At 35.5% G+C, this 20,870-nt stretch overlaps 1 protein-coding gene across 1 annotated transcript; it reads left to right on the forward strand.

The window, feature by feature from the left end:
• The first annotated feature begins 3,233 nt into the window (after positions 1–3,233).
• Positions 3,234–20,386, forward strand: LOC123550737 (L-amino-acid oxidase-like). Its single transcript, XM_053524965.1, has 7 exons — positions 3,234–3,373; positions 4,007–4,228; positions 6,569–6,683; positions 7,574–7,702; positions 10,140–10,308; positions 10,899–11,065; positions 13,209–20,386. Exons 1-7 carry the CDS (start codon positions 3,366–3,368, stop codon positions 13,404–13,406), a joined length of 1,008 nt encoding a protein of 335 aa, XP_053380940.1. The 5' UTR covers positions 3,234–3,365; the 3' UTR covers positions 13,407–20,386.
• The last annotated feature ends 484 nt before the right edge of the window (positions 20,387–20,870 follow it).

The raw sequence follows: 20,870 nt of genomic DNA on the forward strand, positions 1-20,870 counted from the left end.
GATTATCTGGGCAACCGTAGTGAGATACACTAGGACACACTTTCCGACAGCCGGCCACAAGTTTATCGTGATCATATATAACCAAGCATTGACACACCTTACAACTTTATTCATATGATTTTTACGGTGTATCCGCTAGAACATCATTTTATTTAATTCATCTGTATGTGATTGGAATCCTGTTGAGTTTTGATACCCACAGCTTTCAAATACATCATCAGGGAAACACTCGAACTATAAATTATGAAGGCCCTGTTGAAGAGAGCACTAAACTATATGCAGAATAAATCAAAATAATCATTATATATATATATATATATATATATATATATATATATATATATATATATATATATATATCACTTTTACCAAACGGATGAGGATATACTATATTTTAATGAACGTTTTCTAGAAGGAGAAATGCAGGTTATGTTTTCTGAAGTAGGTGAAGAAATAACCCTTAGTGAAATAAGTAAGGCTATAAAGCAACTTAGATCGAACACTAGTGGTGGACCCGATTCATATCTAAACGAATTTTTTATACACGGAACAGACACATTAACTTTGTATTTTCATCGATTGTTTAATACATGTTTACGGACAGGTTATTTTCCCGAAACTTGGTCAGAAGGTTTCATCGTTCCTTTACATAAAGGGGGTGATTTCAATGACCCTGCGAATTATAGAGGCATAACGTTACTTAGTACATTGGGGAAACATTTTACACGAATTTTAAACGAAAGGTTAAGTAGCTGGGCTGAAAAATATTTCATATATATTGAAGCTCAGGCGGGTTTTCGAGAAGGAATGAGTACTGTGGATAATATATCTATTCTTAATTCACTAATAAGTCATTGTTTTGACAAGGGAGATACACTTTTTTTTGCGCATTTGTGGACTTCAAAAAGGCCTTTGATTTTGTTGTTAGGGATATTCTTTGGTTCAAACTTATTAAATATGGTGTACGCGGTAATATACTTAATGTTATTAAATCTATGTATAATAATGTCAAGTCCAAAATTAAAAGCATGGAGTCGTTAAGTGAAAGTTTCTCCTGTTCGCTAGGAGTTAGAAGGTGGGGAGAGATTATCTCCCTTTCTATTTAGCATATATTTAAATGATATTGAAGAGACCTTTTTATTGAAAGGCATTGAAAGGATAGACATTGGTAGCATAAAAATTTGATTATTGTTATATGCAGATGATATCATTTTATTTGCGAAACCAGCACATGATCTGCAAGAATCTTTAAACGTTTTAGCCGAATATTGTGATAGATGGAAACTAACTGTTAATACAGAAAAGACAAAAGTTATGATTTTTAGAAAAGGGGGAAGGCTAAGCCATAATATCAATTTCAGATATAAGAATATTCAGTTAGAAATAGTGAGTAAATTTAAATATCTTGGTATCTTATTTACCTCAGGTGGCTCTTTTAATGAGACTGACAAAATGCTTTCAGGACAGGCACTTTTTAAAGAGAATTCCGATAATTTTTTTCCTTTCATAGAATTTTTTTAAATTCATATATATGATAGGAAAATGTGTGCTGAAAACAATGAACAAATAAAAATAATAGGTCACCAGGTTTATTTTTGTGAAAAATTGCTTTGAACACACCCACTGTTGCTGAAACTGCCAGCGATTTTTGAACATTTTCATAATTTTCTGCTTTTTTTATAAATACCAACCAAAATATACAACCAGGCAGCACAATACGGTTTTTTTCTTATTACAGATTTTATCATATACTTACTTGATATCATAGTCATATTTGTAATACTCTATCCTTACAATGATGGGTACAAATGAAAAAAAAATATTGTTTCATATTTACTTTTGTGAACTTTTTCCAATGAAAAATACCCATAGTGAAGAATATTTTTTAAATTTTTTTCACAGATGTTGTTTCATTTTACGTTTTGAACGGTATATAGTTTCCCTAATTCTATTCAGTTGTAAAATGTTTTAAAATAGATTTTATTATTTAACGCCGGACATTGCATACACCCAGAATGTTATTGAGAATTCCGTAGACAGTCACGAGATTACTCGGCTAATCACAATTTTCAGAGCATCCCTTGTTGAACCGAACTGTGCATGAGCTCGGACTAAATATGGTGGACTTTGTGTTAGGTTACGGAGTTGGAGGTGATACTCTGTACTACCTCCGTGGGGAGCACCTCAAATACTCGGAACTTCCGACGAAAGCACCTTACAAGCTTCCAGATAAATCGCGTATTGATTTCAATACACTTCTTTGGTATGTTCCAAAAATAGAAACTGGCATATACACTTAAAGATATTCATCATTAACCTTCATCCTATTTAGCAAGAGGCGTTCTTTGCTCACCTTCCATTCACATTTACATAATCATTCTTTCAAGATTTCTTGCTTTTACCTTTTCTCTTTAAGTTACATTTAAAGTCTCATTTTAAGTTATTTTCGACGTCTCATTTACGTTACTTACGTTACTTTCAACCTCTCATTTACGGTACTTTCAATGTCTCATTTACGTTACTTACGTTACTTTCACCGTCTCATTTACATTACTTTCAACGTCTCATTTACGTTACTTTCAACGTCTCAGTATGAATTAAGTATAGGGTACGAATGACTTCCAACAGACGAATTGCCTTTTAGGAGCTATGTACAAATATCATTAGCTTTTCCCGGTGATCACGATCTGTAGGCATGTTCTTTCTACTGAGCTACTATTATCCGGTCGGTTTGAACATTGATAAGATCCTGAAAACAATCAACTGAGGACTGCTATTAAATAACGGAGTTGCTAGTTACCCGCTACATCTCTGCTGGTAATATGTCATTACAGTTCCGTTATCCGTACCAATCCAAGGCTATTTCGTCGATCTCCGTATCATTTCAGTTTCCGTATCATCAATTGAATATTTCAAATATCATGAATAACATAAACACTGAATGTACAGGCCCGGTTTAAGGGTCGCCCTTCTCTCCCAGTTGGCCGAGAAGTGACATATACTCATTAAAATTGCACCCAGCTATTTTGGCAAAGGAAAAATATTTTCTCGAAATTTAGACCCAAGAATGCACCAGAAGCCACCATTTCATACCTTAATTTCAAAATTGTCCATGGGGAGATACATATATTTATTGTCAAATAGTCGTTGTCAGTTGAGCGATTTACGGTCACTATGGCCCTCTTGTTTAACAATTAATAAGCCAAAAACTAGATATAATCAGTGTCACATTGTTTGCTTTAGATATTTTTTCTTTTTTTCAGGGAGTTTTCGATAACTTTACCACATCGGAGTACAGCGGCAATGAAAAGCTACTCCCGGAGAACAGGCAAAAAATCAAATCTTTAGACGGAATAGAGCTGACAATGCAAAGGTTTTACCTCACAGATATTCTCGTTACGATGTGATAACAATGATGCTATATTGTATATCAAGTTAAATAAAGCCTAAAAAGCTTATATACTCCTCAAATGCTATATTCGATAGACTATTTTCCAGTATTATACATGAAGAATGTTTATCATTTCATGAAAAGACGAACACTTCCGTATCACCATTGCTGTAATAACGTCCTTTCACAAAACTACCATTATTGCAGGATTTGAACTAGCAGTCATAAAATTTGCAAGACATTTAAAATTCGTTTCCTAAAGCTGTCGTTGGTGGAGACCTTCGAAATTATTTTCTAATGCTTTTTATAAGTTATATTTTCAGTTTGTACGCTTATTTTTGGGCTTGTTGTCAGTGATTCCATATACCTTAAACTTCTTTTACCCCTTCTATATCGTGAATATCTCATTAAACTGACCGTATAACATTTGCAAAGAAATTGTTTTTAGCCTAACTGGCATGTCAGTATTCATGGTCAGAGGGCTCGACTCTAAGCGTCATGTAAAAAGTACTCTTTGAATGCAACATGACTTAGCGTTTGTTGTTTTGATAGTCGCATTACTGTTGAATTATTGAAATTAACTACTAAAATATGTTTTTTTTCTTTGTAAAATAGCCGACGTCTTTTCGATGCCAAATACTTGGATACAGAAACTGCGCAGTACATTTCAGACGCGAGCTCGTTCAAAAACGAACACAGCGGATTGAGTGCCGCAAACTGGCTACCTATAAGCGACCCTAGTTTACCGTCAGGTCCGAATCCCGTGAAAACCGTGCAACAAGGGTTTCAGGCTATTCCAGAGACTATGGTTCAACAGTTCCTGGATGCAAGTTCAGCGTAAGATTTAGATACTTTGGATCGTAAAATCTTTCCTAATTTTCTATCCGTCAAGATATTACAAACCTAAGTTCTGTATTGGCTTCACTTTCCACTGACCCAACCAAGACTATAGATGTTATTACAATAAATACGTTCATTTTACAACACTTTTCAAACGTACCCGTAGTATTGCCATATAAGAGTGTATAATGGAATTTTATTGTTACAGTACTGATACAACATTTTGTATCTTTTTCGTCTTATTTGATTTCATGCCTGTTTTTATTAATTCATGTCTAGTTACTGCACATCAGTTTTCAGATGAGATTCTGTATGCGATAAGAGAATGAGAAATAAATATTGTAAATTCCTATTGTTAATATCACTATCGCTGCCACCGCCACTGCTGCTGCTCCTATTCACCACTCATCTCCGTCGCCTCCCTCCATCATCAACTCCTCTTCACTCTCCATCACCTCATCAGCCTCTTTTCTACCACCACGACCTCCTCATTCTCTCATCCATCTCAACCACCTCATCTTTCACACCTCTTCCTCTCCACCACCTACTCATCCTCTCCTCTCTCAAGTATCTCCACCGGCTCCTCATCTTCTACTCTGTCATACATCTCCCGCGCCTTCTCATCTTCTCCTCCATCTTCATAGTCGCCTCATCCTCTCCTCCATCTCGTCCGCCTCCTCAACCTCTCCTCCAATTACACCGCCTCCTCTTCCTCTCTTCCATCTCCACCGCTTTCTCATCATCTCCTCCATCTTCTTTGTCTCCTCACCTCCACTATCTCCATCTCCTCTTCTTCCTCTCCTCCATCTCCACGGCCTCTTCATCCTCTCTGTCATCTCATTTGTCTCCTCTTACTCTTCTCCATCTCCATCGCCTCCTCACCCACCCCTCCATCTGTACCGTTTCCATATCCTCTCCTACATCTCTACTGCCTTCTCATCCTCTCCTCCATCTCACCGCCTCCACATCCTGTCGTCCATCTCGGCCGCCACTTCAACCTCTCCTCTCTCTGCTCCGCCTCCTCCTCCTCTCTTCCATCATCACCGCTTTCTCATCATCTCCTCCATCTTCACTGTCTCCTCACCTTCCTCTCCGTCACGACCTCCTCTTCTTCCTTTCCTCCATCTCGACAGCCACCTCATACTCTCAACCACCTCCTTTGCCTCCCGTTACTCTCATCATTCTCCACCGCCTCTTCATCTACTCCTTCATCTATACTGTCTCCTCATCCTCTCCATCATCTCTGCTGCCTCCTCATCCTCTCCTCCATCTCACCCTCCCCTCATCTATATGCACCGCCTTCTCATCCTCTCCTCCATGTCACCGCCTCCTCATCCTGTCTTCCATCTCCACGGACACCTCAATCTCCTCCATCTCACCGCGTCCTCATTCACTCTTCAGTCTCCGCCGCCTCCTTATTCTCCCATCTATCTCCACTGCCCCCTCATCCTGTCCTCCATCTCCACCGCCTCTTCATCCTATCCTCCTCCATTGCCACCTCACCTTCTTCATCACCACCTCATCTTTCTCTCCTTCATCTCCGCCGCCTCCTTGCCCTCTCCTTCATCTCCACCGCCTCCTCATCCTCTCCTTCATCTCCACCGCCTTCTCATCTACTCCTTATCCTGTTCTCCATTTTTACCAACTCCTACTTCTCTCCTCCATCTCCACCGCCTCCTTATTCATTCCTCCATCTCCTCTGCCCCTTAATCCTATCTACAATCTCCACCGCATCTTCATCCTATCATCCTTCTCCAGACTCTCATCCTCTCCTTCATCTCCACCTCATCTTCTTCCTCTCCTCCATCTTCACCTCCGCCTTGCCCTCTCCTTTATCTCCAACGCCTCCTTATCCTCTCCTTCATCTCCACCGCCTCCTTATCCCTCCTTCATCTCCACCGCCTCCTTATCCTCTCCTCCATCTTTACCATCTCCTTATCTACTCCATCTACACGCCTCCTAATTCATTCATCCATCTCCGCCGCCTCTTCATTCTGTACTCCATATCCATTGCCTCCTTATTCTCTCTTCTATCTCCATCGTCTCCTTATCCTCTCCTCTATATCCAGCGCCTCCTTATCCTCTCCTCCATCTCCACCGCCTCCTTATCCTCTCCTCTATCTCCATCGCCTCCTCATTCTGTACTCCATCTCCACCGCCTTCTCATCTGTTCCACCATCTCCACCGCCTCCTCATCTTTTCCACCATCTCCACCACTTCCTCATCTGCTCCACCATCTCCAACGCCTCTTCATCTTCCACTAACGTGAGGTTGTAAATTGATAAAAATTGGGATCGTTATAAGCATATATACATAACAACATTGTGTTTATTTTAGAAACAGGTTTCATCGCAACCACCACCTACGAAGTATATCTAAGAATGAGGACGGGAATTACGTACTGACATTCCAGCCCACAGAAACACAAGCAGGCGTGACCTCGGATGACAAGGTCTTTTGTAATGTTTGAAATCCTAAATCTTGTTTAATTAATTCTAATTTATTTTAGACTGTATTTTAGACAGCATAATTCTTACTGACTTATTCTCGAATCCACTGGCACATCGTCACCAGTGGGGTATTACCTCTGATTTTACGACCCATACCTTTACCATTGGACTATGACTGTTTTATTTTGATCTGGGAATATTGATCACTTTCAAATAAAGACTGTCCAAATCGTGGATTTTATAAACAGGCTTGTCAGTTGACCAGTTTTATACCCTAAACAGTTTTATACCTAAAATGTAGTGTCGCTGAACCCCTTCTATTAAGATATTACATGTACATTTTAATTTACATATGATAAGGAACACACGCATCTATATTGTATTTAAGTTCCCAGAATTGTAAATATTACTTTAATGTATTCCCGATATTTTCTTTAAAACTTTAACATTTTAACGTTTTAAAACAGGTGAACGAGATTCTAAAATGCATTATGATTTAGAAAGAAATTACCAGTAGAAAAATGTTTAAGTGTAATTGATATAAAGGCATCCAAGACTGAAATGTAATACACACGACCTGAAGTCTGACATCAAACTATGATAGCCATTGGTCACTAGATGGTCCTTATTGCTTTTTAAATCGATTACGGATTCAAAAGAGCCCAACCGCTTAGCTCAATAGGGATAGCGCAGATCTACGGATCGCGGAGTCGTGAGTTCGATCCCCAGGCGAGGCGTATGTTGCCTTTGGTCAGTTGATAACCTGTATTGTTTTGGAATAATTAGATCAAAAGCTGAAGTAACATTTACCTCGAAACTGAAAATCACCTACCCAGTTACATAGCTGTTACGGAGCGGAGGTGAGTGTGTTTACTAACAGTCTTTATTACAGTCTGCATCGACAAAGCGTGCATGTGCCAGAAAGGTTGTACTGGCAATTCCTAAACTAGCGTTACAACACCTAGATTGGAAGGGTCTGAAGGAAGACACGGTGAAGGATATGCTCGACAACGCTGTTAGGGTATAGTATGCTTAGACATAATAACACTTTATGGACCGTTGTCAAAAAATTACATTTATAGCCCTTTGTAAAGATATTTGATTTACATTTTTGGGGTCATAGTCATTACATTACGTTTGGTGAACCATAACATGTAGATTTAATTTATCAAATAATCAAGGCCTTCGAGTGATTTATCAGTCAGAAATCAGATGCGCTGGAAATGAACCGCGAGGTCATGAGCCGAAGTGATTAAATACCTGCATCTGAACAATAAACCACACGAAGACATTGACTATTTTCATTCCTACTTGCTCTTTAAAATGTTTTAATAATTTATTTATCTGAGTAGTGATGAACCGGGCGTCATGTGAAAAATTGACGTCATAATTGACGTCATAATATTCTCTGACCGGTCTGTGCGGCAACTGTTGTTTAAGGTAGTTCTTCACGTTTGATAAGCCGGATGTGATGGCGTAAAGTCATTTATCCGGACAACGCAGAATAAAGCCTGGATTAGGCGTACTGAAATAAAAATCAATTTTTGAATTAATAGTAACCCGTGAGAAGTGGCACTGTTACTATCTTTCTAAAGTTAAATATCTGACACGTTAAATAATTCTAAAAAAATGTCTTAAAATTAGCTTGAAAAGTGCGGTTCCCTTTAAGCATAGTCAGATGTCTCTTATATAAGCAGACGGACCGTTACATTTTATTTCACGACATTATAGACCATATACTTATTTACGACTGTAAGAAGTTTCAATTAATTTTACATTGTAGAAAAATTTCTATTCACGAAAATGTTATGGAAGTTGTGATTTTCCCATAAACTCCCATTATGAAAAACTGCCTGAGGACCAGATTTTTCAAATCAGTCTAGCAAAAAAATTAAAAAAAAAAACAAACAAGCACGTGACCCTATCTTTTTTATTAGCTTAATTTTCTAGCTATATTCTGAAGTTTTGAAAAAAATCAGGGTTTAACCAAATTCTACGCTGTAGAAAAAGTTTTGATCTGAAGGTGCAGAACTGCCTCAACGCAGACTATATAGAGTTTGACCTTCTTCTTTGTTTAATTAGCAATCAAATCGGGCCCTGTTAGAATATGGTTTATATCTGTGATGTTCAGACCAGAGAATTATTTCCAGTCTGTTCTAGATATAAGACTTGCTGAAATAAGTACTGATGTACAAATTGTCTGTATAGGCCTGCTGGTATAATAGAAATACGGGCACATTAAGATGTTTACCGGTAAGAATTTAGCAACTCTGTTTCAGATGTAGTCGAGATGAAATCAAACATTTAGAAGTAGCACGGGTTTATTTGCAGATTCGTTCATTTTAGTTATGCTATAATAGTACACCGAGCAGTGACAATGTGTTCAGTGTGAATTATTATGATAAATCACTGTCCGTCTTCCGTCGTACTTTTATTTTGTCTTAAACGCCATCAAAGAAAGTCACGAAATTTTGCATAACTATTTGTTGGCTCTTCAAATGTGTTCAAATGGAATATTTAGTGTATGACCCTCTACCAAGATTTTGATATTTTACGTTCGTCTAAAACGTGGAAGGCATATTCACTATTGCCCATTGAGTTAAGCATCTGGAACATTAAAACTCTTCTTGTCAAAAACTGCTCACCCAATTTCAAAATTATTTCACGCAAGTGCTTCTTGGTTGATCCGCAAAACACATGTCTGTGAAGGGCGTAGCCACATTTCCCTGAGTGAATATTTTTGAAATTTAAAAAATATGTACATTAGATATTGATTGCCCGATTTTGAAATGCTTTCACATAAATATACATTAATTTTGATTACCATCTTTCAAGTTATTGTGATCGTCAAAACCACAGCCGCCAGATAGCATTGCCACTTTTTATATAGGCCTATTTAGTAGAAACAGGCCCAATTTCAAAATAATTACACAAAAATATTTTTTATTTTTGGTCATTATGGAATCACATATTTAAGTTTAATATATTCGCAGGATAGCCCAGGAGCTGTGGTTGGTCATTATGGAATTACAATATCTTTAGAGCAGAGGTTTGGTCACTATGAATTGTGACATATCTTTTGAGTTAGGATATGTAAAGGATAGCACAGGAGCTGTTATTTTGGTCATTATGGAAACACAAATTGAATTTTGACAAATCTTTTAAGTTAAGTATATTTGTTGGAAAGCACAGGAGCTGTGTTGTGGTCATTATGGAATCACGAATTGTGAATTAATTTTCAAGTTCAGTGTATTTGCAGGATAGCCAATAAGCTGTTATTTTGGTCATTATGGAATAATAAATTGAATCACGACATATCTTTTTAGTTAATTATATATGATAAATAGCCCAGGAGCTATTTTTCAAGGTCAGTATATATTTGTATATATTGTCAGTATGGTCCTTAAAGAATCACAGATGACATTGAGGCATATCTTTTAAGTTTAGTATATTTGCAGGATAGTCCAGGAGCTAAGATGTATTTTGGATATGATGATGCGTGGTGGAGAAACTTGAGTCTTGCAGCGCCATTTGCTGTATCAACGACGCCTCTCAGACAAACATATGACTATGCCGAGTCCAAATCAACGGCTAAAGCAGTGCTAAATCCCTCATATACTGACATGTGTGAGTGCATGTATTCTATAATATGTAAACTCGATTACGCGAAAGCCATTTCGACAACACCCAAACGGAAAAAAAAAATTGCACATCGGACTTGTTAACCTTGAAACATAAGTTACAGTCAAAGATCTAGTACAGGCAAAACATATACCAAAGGAGACGACCTGTAAGTAAACTTCCAGTTTACAGAGAAACATTACGTTTTAACCTGTGAATATGACAATTTGCAGTCATTTAAGATCCATTGTTATGAAATCTCTTGATCCTAAAACATAGAAATTGACTGTACTTTTGTCAGCTCACAGTCATATGGGATGCATGCATTTTACCGGATGTTATTCCTGGAGAGCGTTAGTTGTTGCGCTGAACATAGAAACAAAAGCTCGACGAGTTGAAACAACCTGATTGAAAAAGTAAACAAAATTGTGAATATAAGATTGATTTTCGGTCTGAGTAATTTTCATTTAGGTATGAGATATAGGGTTAATTATAAAGTACAAATGGAATCCATCAGTCTCTGTATGATATTAAAATTTCCCATGAATTCCGTATCACACGCAAATTAGGCTGAATATGATATTTTCATTTTGAAGATATGCCCTTTTGGGAAGAAATAGTAAGGAACGGAGATTTTCTACCATCTACCGATACCGGGGACATGTCTATCGCAATGTCTAATACAAGCGTCTACCTAGCCAGAAAATTGTATGCCGAGATCTTCAATTTGACAGTTGACGATGTACCTCAGCCCAAATCAGCAGTAAGTATTAGGGTTCAATCATGTTTGAGTCTGATCCTGATTTGTTTTCTTTGCAGTTTGCTTTGAAATGTGTATTTAAATATTTACTGTTTAAGAAAATATAAAATTCCATGTGAATTTATGGTTAAGCATTTGAAAAATAACTAATAAACCACAAGATGTATGTAAAACATTAACGAAACGTCGCTCAGTAATATGATCTATAATTGACGACACCTGTTTATATTTTATTACTCGTAGAATACACACACGCCATCGTACAAAATTAAAAAGAAACTGGATGCTAGTTCCAGTAGCATCAGGACTTGTATTCATCAACGTACATTCCAGACACGTCTATGTACACATCTATCACAATTAGGGCAGCTTTAACAATACAGTTAACATTGAAAGAACGGAATTAAAGTTCAGCATTTAAAGTCTAAGTTATGGAACGCCGATACGCCTTGCTAATTGCTAAATGTCAAGTAGTTAATACCGAACGACTGTATTCAATCAAATATTCTACCGTACACTAATTGCCAAACAATAAATGAACAAAAGTATGTTTAAAATACTAGTTTTCAAATACTTAAGGATCTGTATCTCTATATGACTAGCTGCTATTGTAAATGAAAATGACTTTCAATATTAGAAGAAATATTTATTCTACTAGACTGATATGAAGTAATAACAAGTTCTACCGGTCATGCGAACAAATGACCATACGTTTCCATCGAAAACGTTTTGGAACATTTGAGAAGAGAAAAATATGTATCGAAGGCCAATAAACATTAGAAGAATGATTCCTTCATTTTTACAAAATTATAATATTCTGAGCTTTTCATTAAGGAAAGAAAAACGCATTTCACATTTCACGGAAGGCCGATGATGCTAATTATCAGTAACTGTTGCTAAATGCGAAATACGTAAGGCCAAATGTTAATTGCGAATACTAAACATTAAACATCGAATGTCGAATGCTACAGAATCTTGTCTCTTTTAAGAACAAATTACTTAAAGTTTGAGACTAAATATTGCCAATCCAATATTTACATGTTCAAATCAGGCTGGTTGAACATTATATGTCTTCAAATAATTGGAATCTATTTTCACAAGTTTAAGAGAAAATGTCATTTACCTCTGGTTGAAGAATTTGAGTAACATTTTTCATTTGGCAATTGGCATCAAATATTTGACATTTAATATAAAGCATTTAGTATTCGCCATTTGGCATTAAAGCGACTGGCCTCCAGATCGTTCGACAACAAAAAAAAATAATATTTTTTTAGATATCTTGAAATAAATGCTATATTTCTTAAGAAGGCTTTAAAACTTAATTACTGACAAACTTTATGTTACGGAAACACATGAGACTTTGCTGTTTTTACTACTTTTTACGATGAAAATCGAAAAGCGTTTGCCATGCTTTTACTCCAGGTAAACTGTCTCGATTATAAATATCTATATTTTGTAGACATTTCTTTTACTACTTCAGCTATAGCGCTATTGGTTACGACGCAGGGTAAATGTCTTTATTGCCGTGGAGGTCAGGGGTTCGATTCCCGACGCGGTCATCTTTTTTTCTTGATTTGGAATTTTAAAGATATTTTAGAAACAAAAACTCATATTCTATTGTTCATAATATGACCAAACTTCAATTTGAAAGAAAGATTATTTTTAGACAAATCTGGAGGTCAGTGCCTTTAAGCAGCATAGTACATCGGTCTTCTGTAAACTCGTCGTTGGCAAAAAAAAGCATGGTGCAATTGGTGCCTGAAATTAACCATTTGGAATATAACGTGTGTTTGGCATTTTGCATGGCGCGATGACAGTTTCAAACTCTGAATGTTGATGAATATGGGATTTTACAAGATTTCTAATATTATGACGTTTGACCTGCATGTATTTGAAACTTTGCAATGAATAACCGAAGGCCAAGAGCAATGCGTTTTAATTATTCTTTTCCTTTATACTAATATTATTTTATTTTGGCTGTGATGGAGGTTCTACGCTTATCTTGAGAAATCAGTATTGGCCTATAATTATGATGTGCACTTGTGGCTACAGCAGGGTTCGAACTCAAGATACATGGGCTGAGTGACTGACACCCAAACCACTAGATTTACATTCCCTTTATTTTCCGTTTCGTTCTGTCTAACAGGTCATGGCCCTTTGGACAAGTTATCCGTACGGAGCAGCCTGGTATGAATGGAATCCGGGATACAGATGGGGTGCGGTCGAGACGAAAATGTTGAAGCCTTCTGACACAGATGATGTTTTTATTGCCTCTAATATTTTCTCGGTGCCCTGGGCTGAGGGAGGACTTGATATGGTTGAGAAAATGTTAAAAATTCTGTGAGAATCAGAATATGTCATTTTGATTTTAGAGGACACGATCGAATGTTGATTTACTGAGTATATAACTCATAGCTTATCGAAAAGCTGAGATCCTTATTTTTCATATTTTAGCACTAATTTTGATGCTGATAAATGTAGTCGCACTTAATCATATTGGTTGCGATCAAACTATAAGAAGGAATAGATATTCATTAACTATATTAATAATTACTGCAAAAAATGAAAGCAAATTGATCATCGAAATAAAACTCACACTCACCTGTAAAAGATAAAACGGTAATTAGAAAACCATGAAAACAATATTATAAATTTCAAAATTTTATTCTTTATTATAGTCTCATCCACATATATACAAATAATAAACCATAAAATATAAACAAACACAGAATGTACCATGGCATTTTACAATTAGTATTACATTAAACTATTATCACAGATACATGTAGTGCTACAATAATATAATTTTTTTTTATATTTTTATATCACAGATACACTTCTCATGTCGTTTTTTGTTTTCACATATATATTAATTTATCATATTTCTTTGTTATACCTTGAGATTTCTTCATCAAACATTGTGTTCATACCCGTACCGCAATAACATTATATTCTAGAGCCGATTATTCATTTAAGCAAACAGCTTTAAAGGGACTGACCTCCAGATTTTGGCTTCAAATTATCTTTCTTTCAAATTGAAGAGTAGTCATATAATGAACATTAGAATATGAGTTTTTGTTACTAAACTGTTTCTAAAATGTCAAATAAAGAAAAACGAAGATGACCGCGTCGGGAATCGAACACAGACCGCCGCGGCAATAGAATAATTTTCTGCTGTCGCTACCAGGAGTATGTGGAGGATTCAGTGTTTAATGCGCGATAAATATCGATATTTATAATCGAGAATATTAACCTGGAGTAAAGCGCTACAAACGCTTTGCGACTTTCATCGTAAATAGTAGTAAAAACTACTATTTCTCATGGTTTCCGCAACATATAGTCTGTCAGTAATCAAGTTTTAAAGCATTCTTATGAAATATAGCATTTATTTCCATATATTTGAAAAAATATTTTTGTTGTTGTCGAACAATCTGGACGCCAGTGCCTTTAAGATTAAACTCATCTAAGACGCTAACCGGAATATAAAGTGATACTGGGCATATTCCATTTGTTTGAAGAAGAAATCTTAAAATTCAAATTATCTTAACCACAACTTGTATGTATGAAACTGATAAGAAAGTACTAATTGATGTTTTGTAAACAGCCGCGATGCAGCAACAAGCGGTTACCCTTACCAGGAAAAATAAGCCAGACAAAACCCTTTAAACCATTTGCACAATTTTATTTAAATCCAGCATATGAATCAAACTTGCTGGGGCAAATTGGGGTTTATATGTTCAAGACTTTTCAAGGGCGTTTTTGTCCAAAAACACAAGGTAACAAGCCAGAATAATAAAGCCATATTGTTAAGTGATAATCAAAGTGATAATCATTTCTCTAGTACAGGATGTCAAACTTAGCAAAGTCAAAAGTAGGAAATGTCAATCATAGGTGAGATAATTACCTTAAGGGTAGAATTTACGTTTCACTGATTAAAGAATTGAAATACGATTTTTCATAAAGATGAAAAATCAGATGTTAATTAAAATATTGGAATCAAACAACATGTATCAAAATCCAAGTCGTATATTCACATATAAATTACAAGCATCATTTTGATATCAAATAAGTCCTACTGAGTTTTATAATTTAAATATAAAAAATGTTCAGCTTTAAAGCAATATAATAGAAAAGGTAAAAAAATAGATCCCAATAGCCATGTTAAGAATTGCAGTGACTAAATTTTGAAATATATGCGATATATAGTACTACATATATGGCAAGATGATAACATATCTTTGCCGCGGTCAGATAATAGGAGTAAATAAGCACTTAATAGTCAAATGTAATGAAAAATGTTTTAATCTATAGAACAAATAGACATAATTATACATATGAAATAACCATCTCTGAAGTATTAAGAAACAGGGTTTGGCTAAAACTCTTACAAAATGATAATCAGTAAAATTCAATTTCATTTGACCATTATTACACAAGTTCATAGAAATACATGTAGGTGCAGAAATGTAACTCTGGCTCTTTCAAATAGAGTATTTCTTGTGTTACAATACCTATTGCATTCAAGCAGTGCATGAATCTACTATTATTATTGACAATACAAAATAAGCTAAAACGCCTATCAGCTGGCAACGAGTAAAAATGCATTCAACCATAGCCTTTGTATCTGGTCATTTACGACCATTGTGGTATGTGAATAAACGAATGCACACATTGTAGGATGTAGGATAAATATACTGCCATTTGTTTTACATATCAAATCAAAGAGGTTTCAAAGCAGGATATTAACGTTAGAAAGAAAGCACGTAGACATTTGTTTCCATGTTCTCTCGGTCAATACGGATGTGGGTTCAAACCTGATTTAGGATGCAAAATTCTGCATGTGCTGGTTTAATGAAGGTCAGTGGTAATACGATGAAATGACGCCCTATGGGTTTTCCTCTATTATTAAAGCTAGGAAGTCACCATGTGACCCAGACTTATGTTGATGTGACGTTAACGCCCCTCCCAACCCCCAAAAACAAAAACAACACAAACCCAAAACACTTTAGTTCCTCTACTGTTCTAGTTAAAAAATACAAGCAAACAATTATAAGTAAATGTATTAGATAGGTCAGTTTTTGCAAGATTTTATTTAACTTTCAACACTGATAATAAAATCGAAATTGTAGTCAATGTAGCTAATGACTGTAAAAAATTGAAGGTGCTAACCCATGATAGGATAAAATGTTATGCATTTACAGAGTGACTTTGAGTTGTACATTTTTAACACACACCATTCATATATTGTATTAATATACGAAATTATCAATCGTCAAAATATTGCAATATATTTTTTCTGTATATTATTAGTATTCGCGAATCTTTTACTGACATACTTTATAACTGCATACTAACTTTAAATGATTACAATCTTCATCAAATGTATTTAACATAGATACATATAAAAAAAAACTAAATGGCATTGCATATTTAGAGTTACTTTTACAATTTGGTGTCATTTAGTATCTGGCATTTGTTAGAAATTATAGGTCCTGTGTCGTAATTGTTCATTTTCCAAACATACAGTTGGGACATAAGTTCTCATCAACGTTGACGCCAGAGTTACAGGGATATCAGTTTGTTAACTGACGCTCTCTAACAACGAAGAACAAAAGATAGGATGCATCCACGTCAGCAGTAACCAAACAAGAGGTCAAGCTGTTGTGAGTTTATACAAAATGCAGCTGCTAAATCTGCTCTTCTACTAGTTCCATGCTTTCTTGAAATATCAAGATACTCCATGAACTTCTTCATCCCCATTTTGGGGTCAAACTAGGTCAATCAAAGGAAAAGATTTTTATCACTCTTGTTGCCACCGTTATAACACTATCTTTATGAAACTTGGCCAGAATGTTTATCTAGATAATTCCTAGGCCAAGTTCTAAACTGGTTTATGTGGAGTCCAAAAACTAGGTCACCCACTAAAATCAAGGGAAAAGCTTGTTAACACTCTAAAGGCCATATTTATGACCCTATCTTCATGAAACTTAGTAACGTAAAGAATGTTTATCTTGATGATTCCAAGGCCAAGTTTGAAATTTGGTCATGCGGGATCAAAAACTAGGTCATCACTTAAATCAAAGGAAAATCTTGTTAACGCTTTAGGTGCCACATGCATGACCCAGTCTTCATGAAACTTGGTCCGAATGTTTATCTTGATAAATACAAGGCCAAGGTTAACACGTGAGCGATATAAAGTCATTTTGATCCTCTTGTTTAATGGACACACCCACACAATTATCGGTCATATGTCGACTTTCGGTGTATGACCCTCAGGGTGCCGTTCTTATGGGAATCATTTCATCATGTGCAGGCACCTGGTTAGACAAATCAACATTTCGTAGCTTCTTGACCAACCAAATTGAGGTTTCGAACACACAGCAGTGAGTGGTTAATCAGGTTTGTGTATGATATAGTATAATCTGGTGTTTTGCAATCATGACGGTTTTAATTGTGTATGCTCATTCTAACGAATCATGGCCAGATTCAGAAAATATCTGTGGTTTGCTGCCCAGCATGTTATCTCATTATCACTGACAAGCTAACTGACCACAGTGAATTATGGCCCAACACTGAAGGCTGATATAACACTGAACATCTGGGTAAATTGTATTAACTTTCTATGTTTTTTTCTGAATCAAAACTTATACAAATATGCTTTTTTGTTTGATATAGAATGCTCTGTGCCTTTAAAGCTGCTCATCCTCAGATCTTTGTCAAAATATTCAATTGCTTAAAATCGATATTGTTTGGAGAAAATGGCTAACAAATTTTTACTTTGCGGGGTAACATCTCGAAACTAAAACATTTTAAAGGAAATTTACCAAAAATAGTTTACGTTGATTAATCATTCGTGAATAAAGTAATGTAAGGCATTTTGATGAGACTCATTTTTTCTCCAACTTCTGAAGGCAAACAGCTTTAAAATCAGTGGTAAACTTAATCGTATTATAGGTTTGTACCAATACTTCTAGACTCATATTTATGTCCTCACAAGTCCCCATGATAATAGGACTCCCATCTCCTTGTTGAAATGCCTCCTACGCGGATGTGTATATAATTAAAATATTACACGATTATTTTATACAAATTTGTATACATGTTTGATGCGATGCTTATTGATTTACATTAACATTTTGTACATAAGTTTGGATAGTTTTGTGTTCCTAAATATTTTATTTATTTATTTATTTTGTTGGGTTTAACGTCGCACCGACACAATTTTAGGTCATATGGCAACTTTCCAGCTTTAATGGTGGAGGCAGACCCCAGGTGCCCCTCCGTGCATTATTTCATCACGAGCGGGCACCTGAGTAGAACCACCGACCTTCCGTAAGCCAGCTGGATAGCTTCCTCACATGAAGAATTCAACGCCCCGAGTGAGGCTCGAACCCACATCGATGAGGGGCAAGTGATTTGAAGTCAGCGACTTTAACCACTCGGCCACGGAGGCCCCTGTATTCCTAAATAAAGAATATTATAAAACTGTAAACACTCCATGATAGTGTGTGCCTAGACCTATCAAAATTGTGACTTGCATAGGCATTCTCTGAAGATGGACGACTACCACCTTAAAGGTTATCTATTAGGTGTCACAAGAAAGACTTGCCCGGTTGTCGCCCTTGAGAGGCCCTTTTTAGTGAAATGAACGAAGTCAAAAGTCATTCTGTGCATTTTTTTTCATGTATGTCATATAAAATACCTTATATCTTGGTCATTTATCGGTGTAGAACAACAATAATGGTATCACATTGAAGCTATAGCTTTGTACATTTATTTTCAAACACTTTATGCAAATGTTCGCACAAACATACTTTATGAATATTTATGAAATCTTAAAACGGGGTAAATAATTCGTAAAAAATATCATTTTCATATGATGCAAGGATCAAACCTTCAATATTTCTATTTATAAATGGCTAAAACATACAGAATTACGTTTGGAACGTAACTGTATATTAAAATATCTATATTTATAGTATCATTTATTAATTTTTAATATTAAGTGCTGTCAAATGTGGGTGGGGTAAATTAAATACTGAGAACAAAAAAAAAAAAAAAAAATCAAAAACTTACAATATTAAAATTTCTCACATATGAACCATATTTTAGATATTTAGATGTTTTGTTTTTATTATTGTTCTTGAATTATGTTATTTAAGCGTTTATCAGCTCATTTGCATACTCATGAATATTAATTACCATGTGAACAATTTATAAGATATGCATTTAAAACAATTTCATTCATTACACATATATCTCGAGTAAACCAATGAAATGACTCTTAACAGTTTCATAAAATTCTAAGTTCAGCTGGTAACTGTTGCATGCATAAAAATATTAGAAGTATGAATGAATATGTAACTTATTTACTTCTTCAAATATGACATAATACTGTATGCTGAATACATAACACATAAAATTCATGGAAACAAACAACTCAAACAAACCGCAGTTCAGTCTAGCTCTTGTTGTTTATATATATAATACATAATACAGTTATAGATATCAATTGTTATTCATAGCTTAATTGTCCTCATTGCCATTCGGATTTCTACATTCGGTAGCCTCGCATGCACATTCAAACATGCACACCTGTCCAAACAGGTAACATTTGCACCTAGCAGTACAACACTTCGTTTTGCAGCCGCATTTGACAAAATGCATGCACGAGCTAAGGACAGAAGGTCTCGTTATCCATGAGACTAGAGGTCTTCTGGATAGTTGATCCTAGAGGTAACAAAGGAAAGTCGACTCTGGCAAAAAGTTTACTGACCAGAAACTCGGGAATCATATTCAATGACTAATTTTAAAAACAATATGTACTTGTACAATAAGGAACCATTAGTGATATTTGAAGTGGGCAAAGATAAGACTGAACGAGGATGATGAGACCCCAACCCCAAAAGACAATTTGAAAATCTTAGAACAATCGAAGAATGGCTATGCCATAAGCACTAAGTACGTTCCGGAGAAAAAAGTGTTCAAACCACCTGTTGTTCTGGTTTTGAGCAACCATTTGCCCCAGAAGAAGCAGTTATAACTCTGGATCGATGGAATGTGAATCAATTCATGGACGACAATATAACATATTTTAGTCAGTAACATGTAACTGTAATATTTGTATAACATTTAACATTTTGATTAACATATATTTTGATATGACGTTTAACATTTAAAAACTGATATGTATGACATAAATGACGTTTTTAACATGGCAAAACCTGATGATGTATATTAGTATGTTGTTATAATATGTTATTTTTGAAAGCCCTACAGCTTGTTTGTTAGTTGAATATGTATGCATAGTAAATGTTATCTTTACGATTTGTGTTCTGTTTTTAATCAGCAAATAGGTTCTACATTGTACGTGACTTAAAGACGACAGACGACAGAACAGATAAATGTCCTTTAAGAATTGTTGGAGGGTCTTCTTTGCTTGAAACTGGCTGCGTTATTTCAAAATCTACCAAATCAGATACATTAATATAAATGTCTATTTCATCTTTACACAGCTCCGAATAGTCTGTAGTATCACCATTGATGTGATGTAACTTATTACACTAGAACTGAGCAGCAGCGTCCTGAACGTCTTTGTCATATGAACTTCCTGATAACGAACTGACAGGTGGAAACGCTGTGGTAAATCTAAACTTATTGTAATACGAAATCCATTTCTTGAAATATTTCATTGAAATAAAAAAAATGTAATACATATGTACTTCCTCAGGAGATACTGGTTATATTTCTTATAGCCTTTACTTTAATGCTAAGTAAAGATTTTTAAAAATAGTCCAGGTGAGGAAAA

Source organism: Mercenaria mercenaria, chromosome 15, assembly GCF_021730395.1.
Source record: "Mercenaria mercenaria strain notata chromosome 15, MADL_Memer_1, whole genome shotgun sequence".
Taxonomy (NCBI): domain Eukaryota; kingdom Metazoa; phylum Mollusca; class Bivalvia; order Venerida; family Veneridae; genus Mercenaria; species Mercenaria mercenaria.

Excerpts from the sequence above, each read along its gene's own strand:
- LOC123550737 (XM_053524965.1), top strand. Across the intron at positions 6,684-7,573 it reads GCGTGACCTCGGATGACAAG|TCTGCATCGACAAAGCGTGC; the intron begins GTCTTTTGTAAT and ends TCTTTATTACAG. Across the intron at positions 7,703-10,139 it reads TGCTCGACAACGCTGTTAGG|GATAGTCCAGGAGCTAAGAT; the intron begins GTATAGTATGCT and ends GTATATTTGCAG.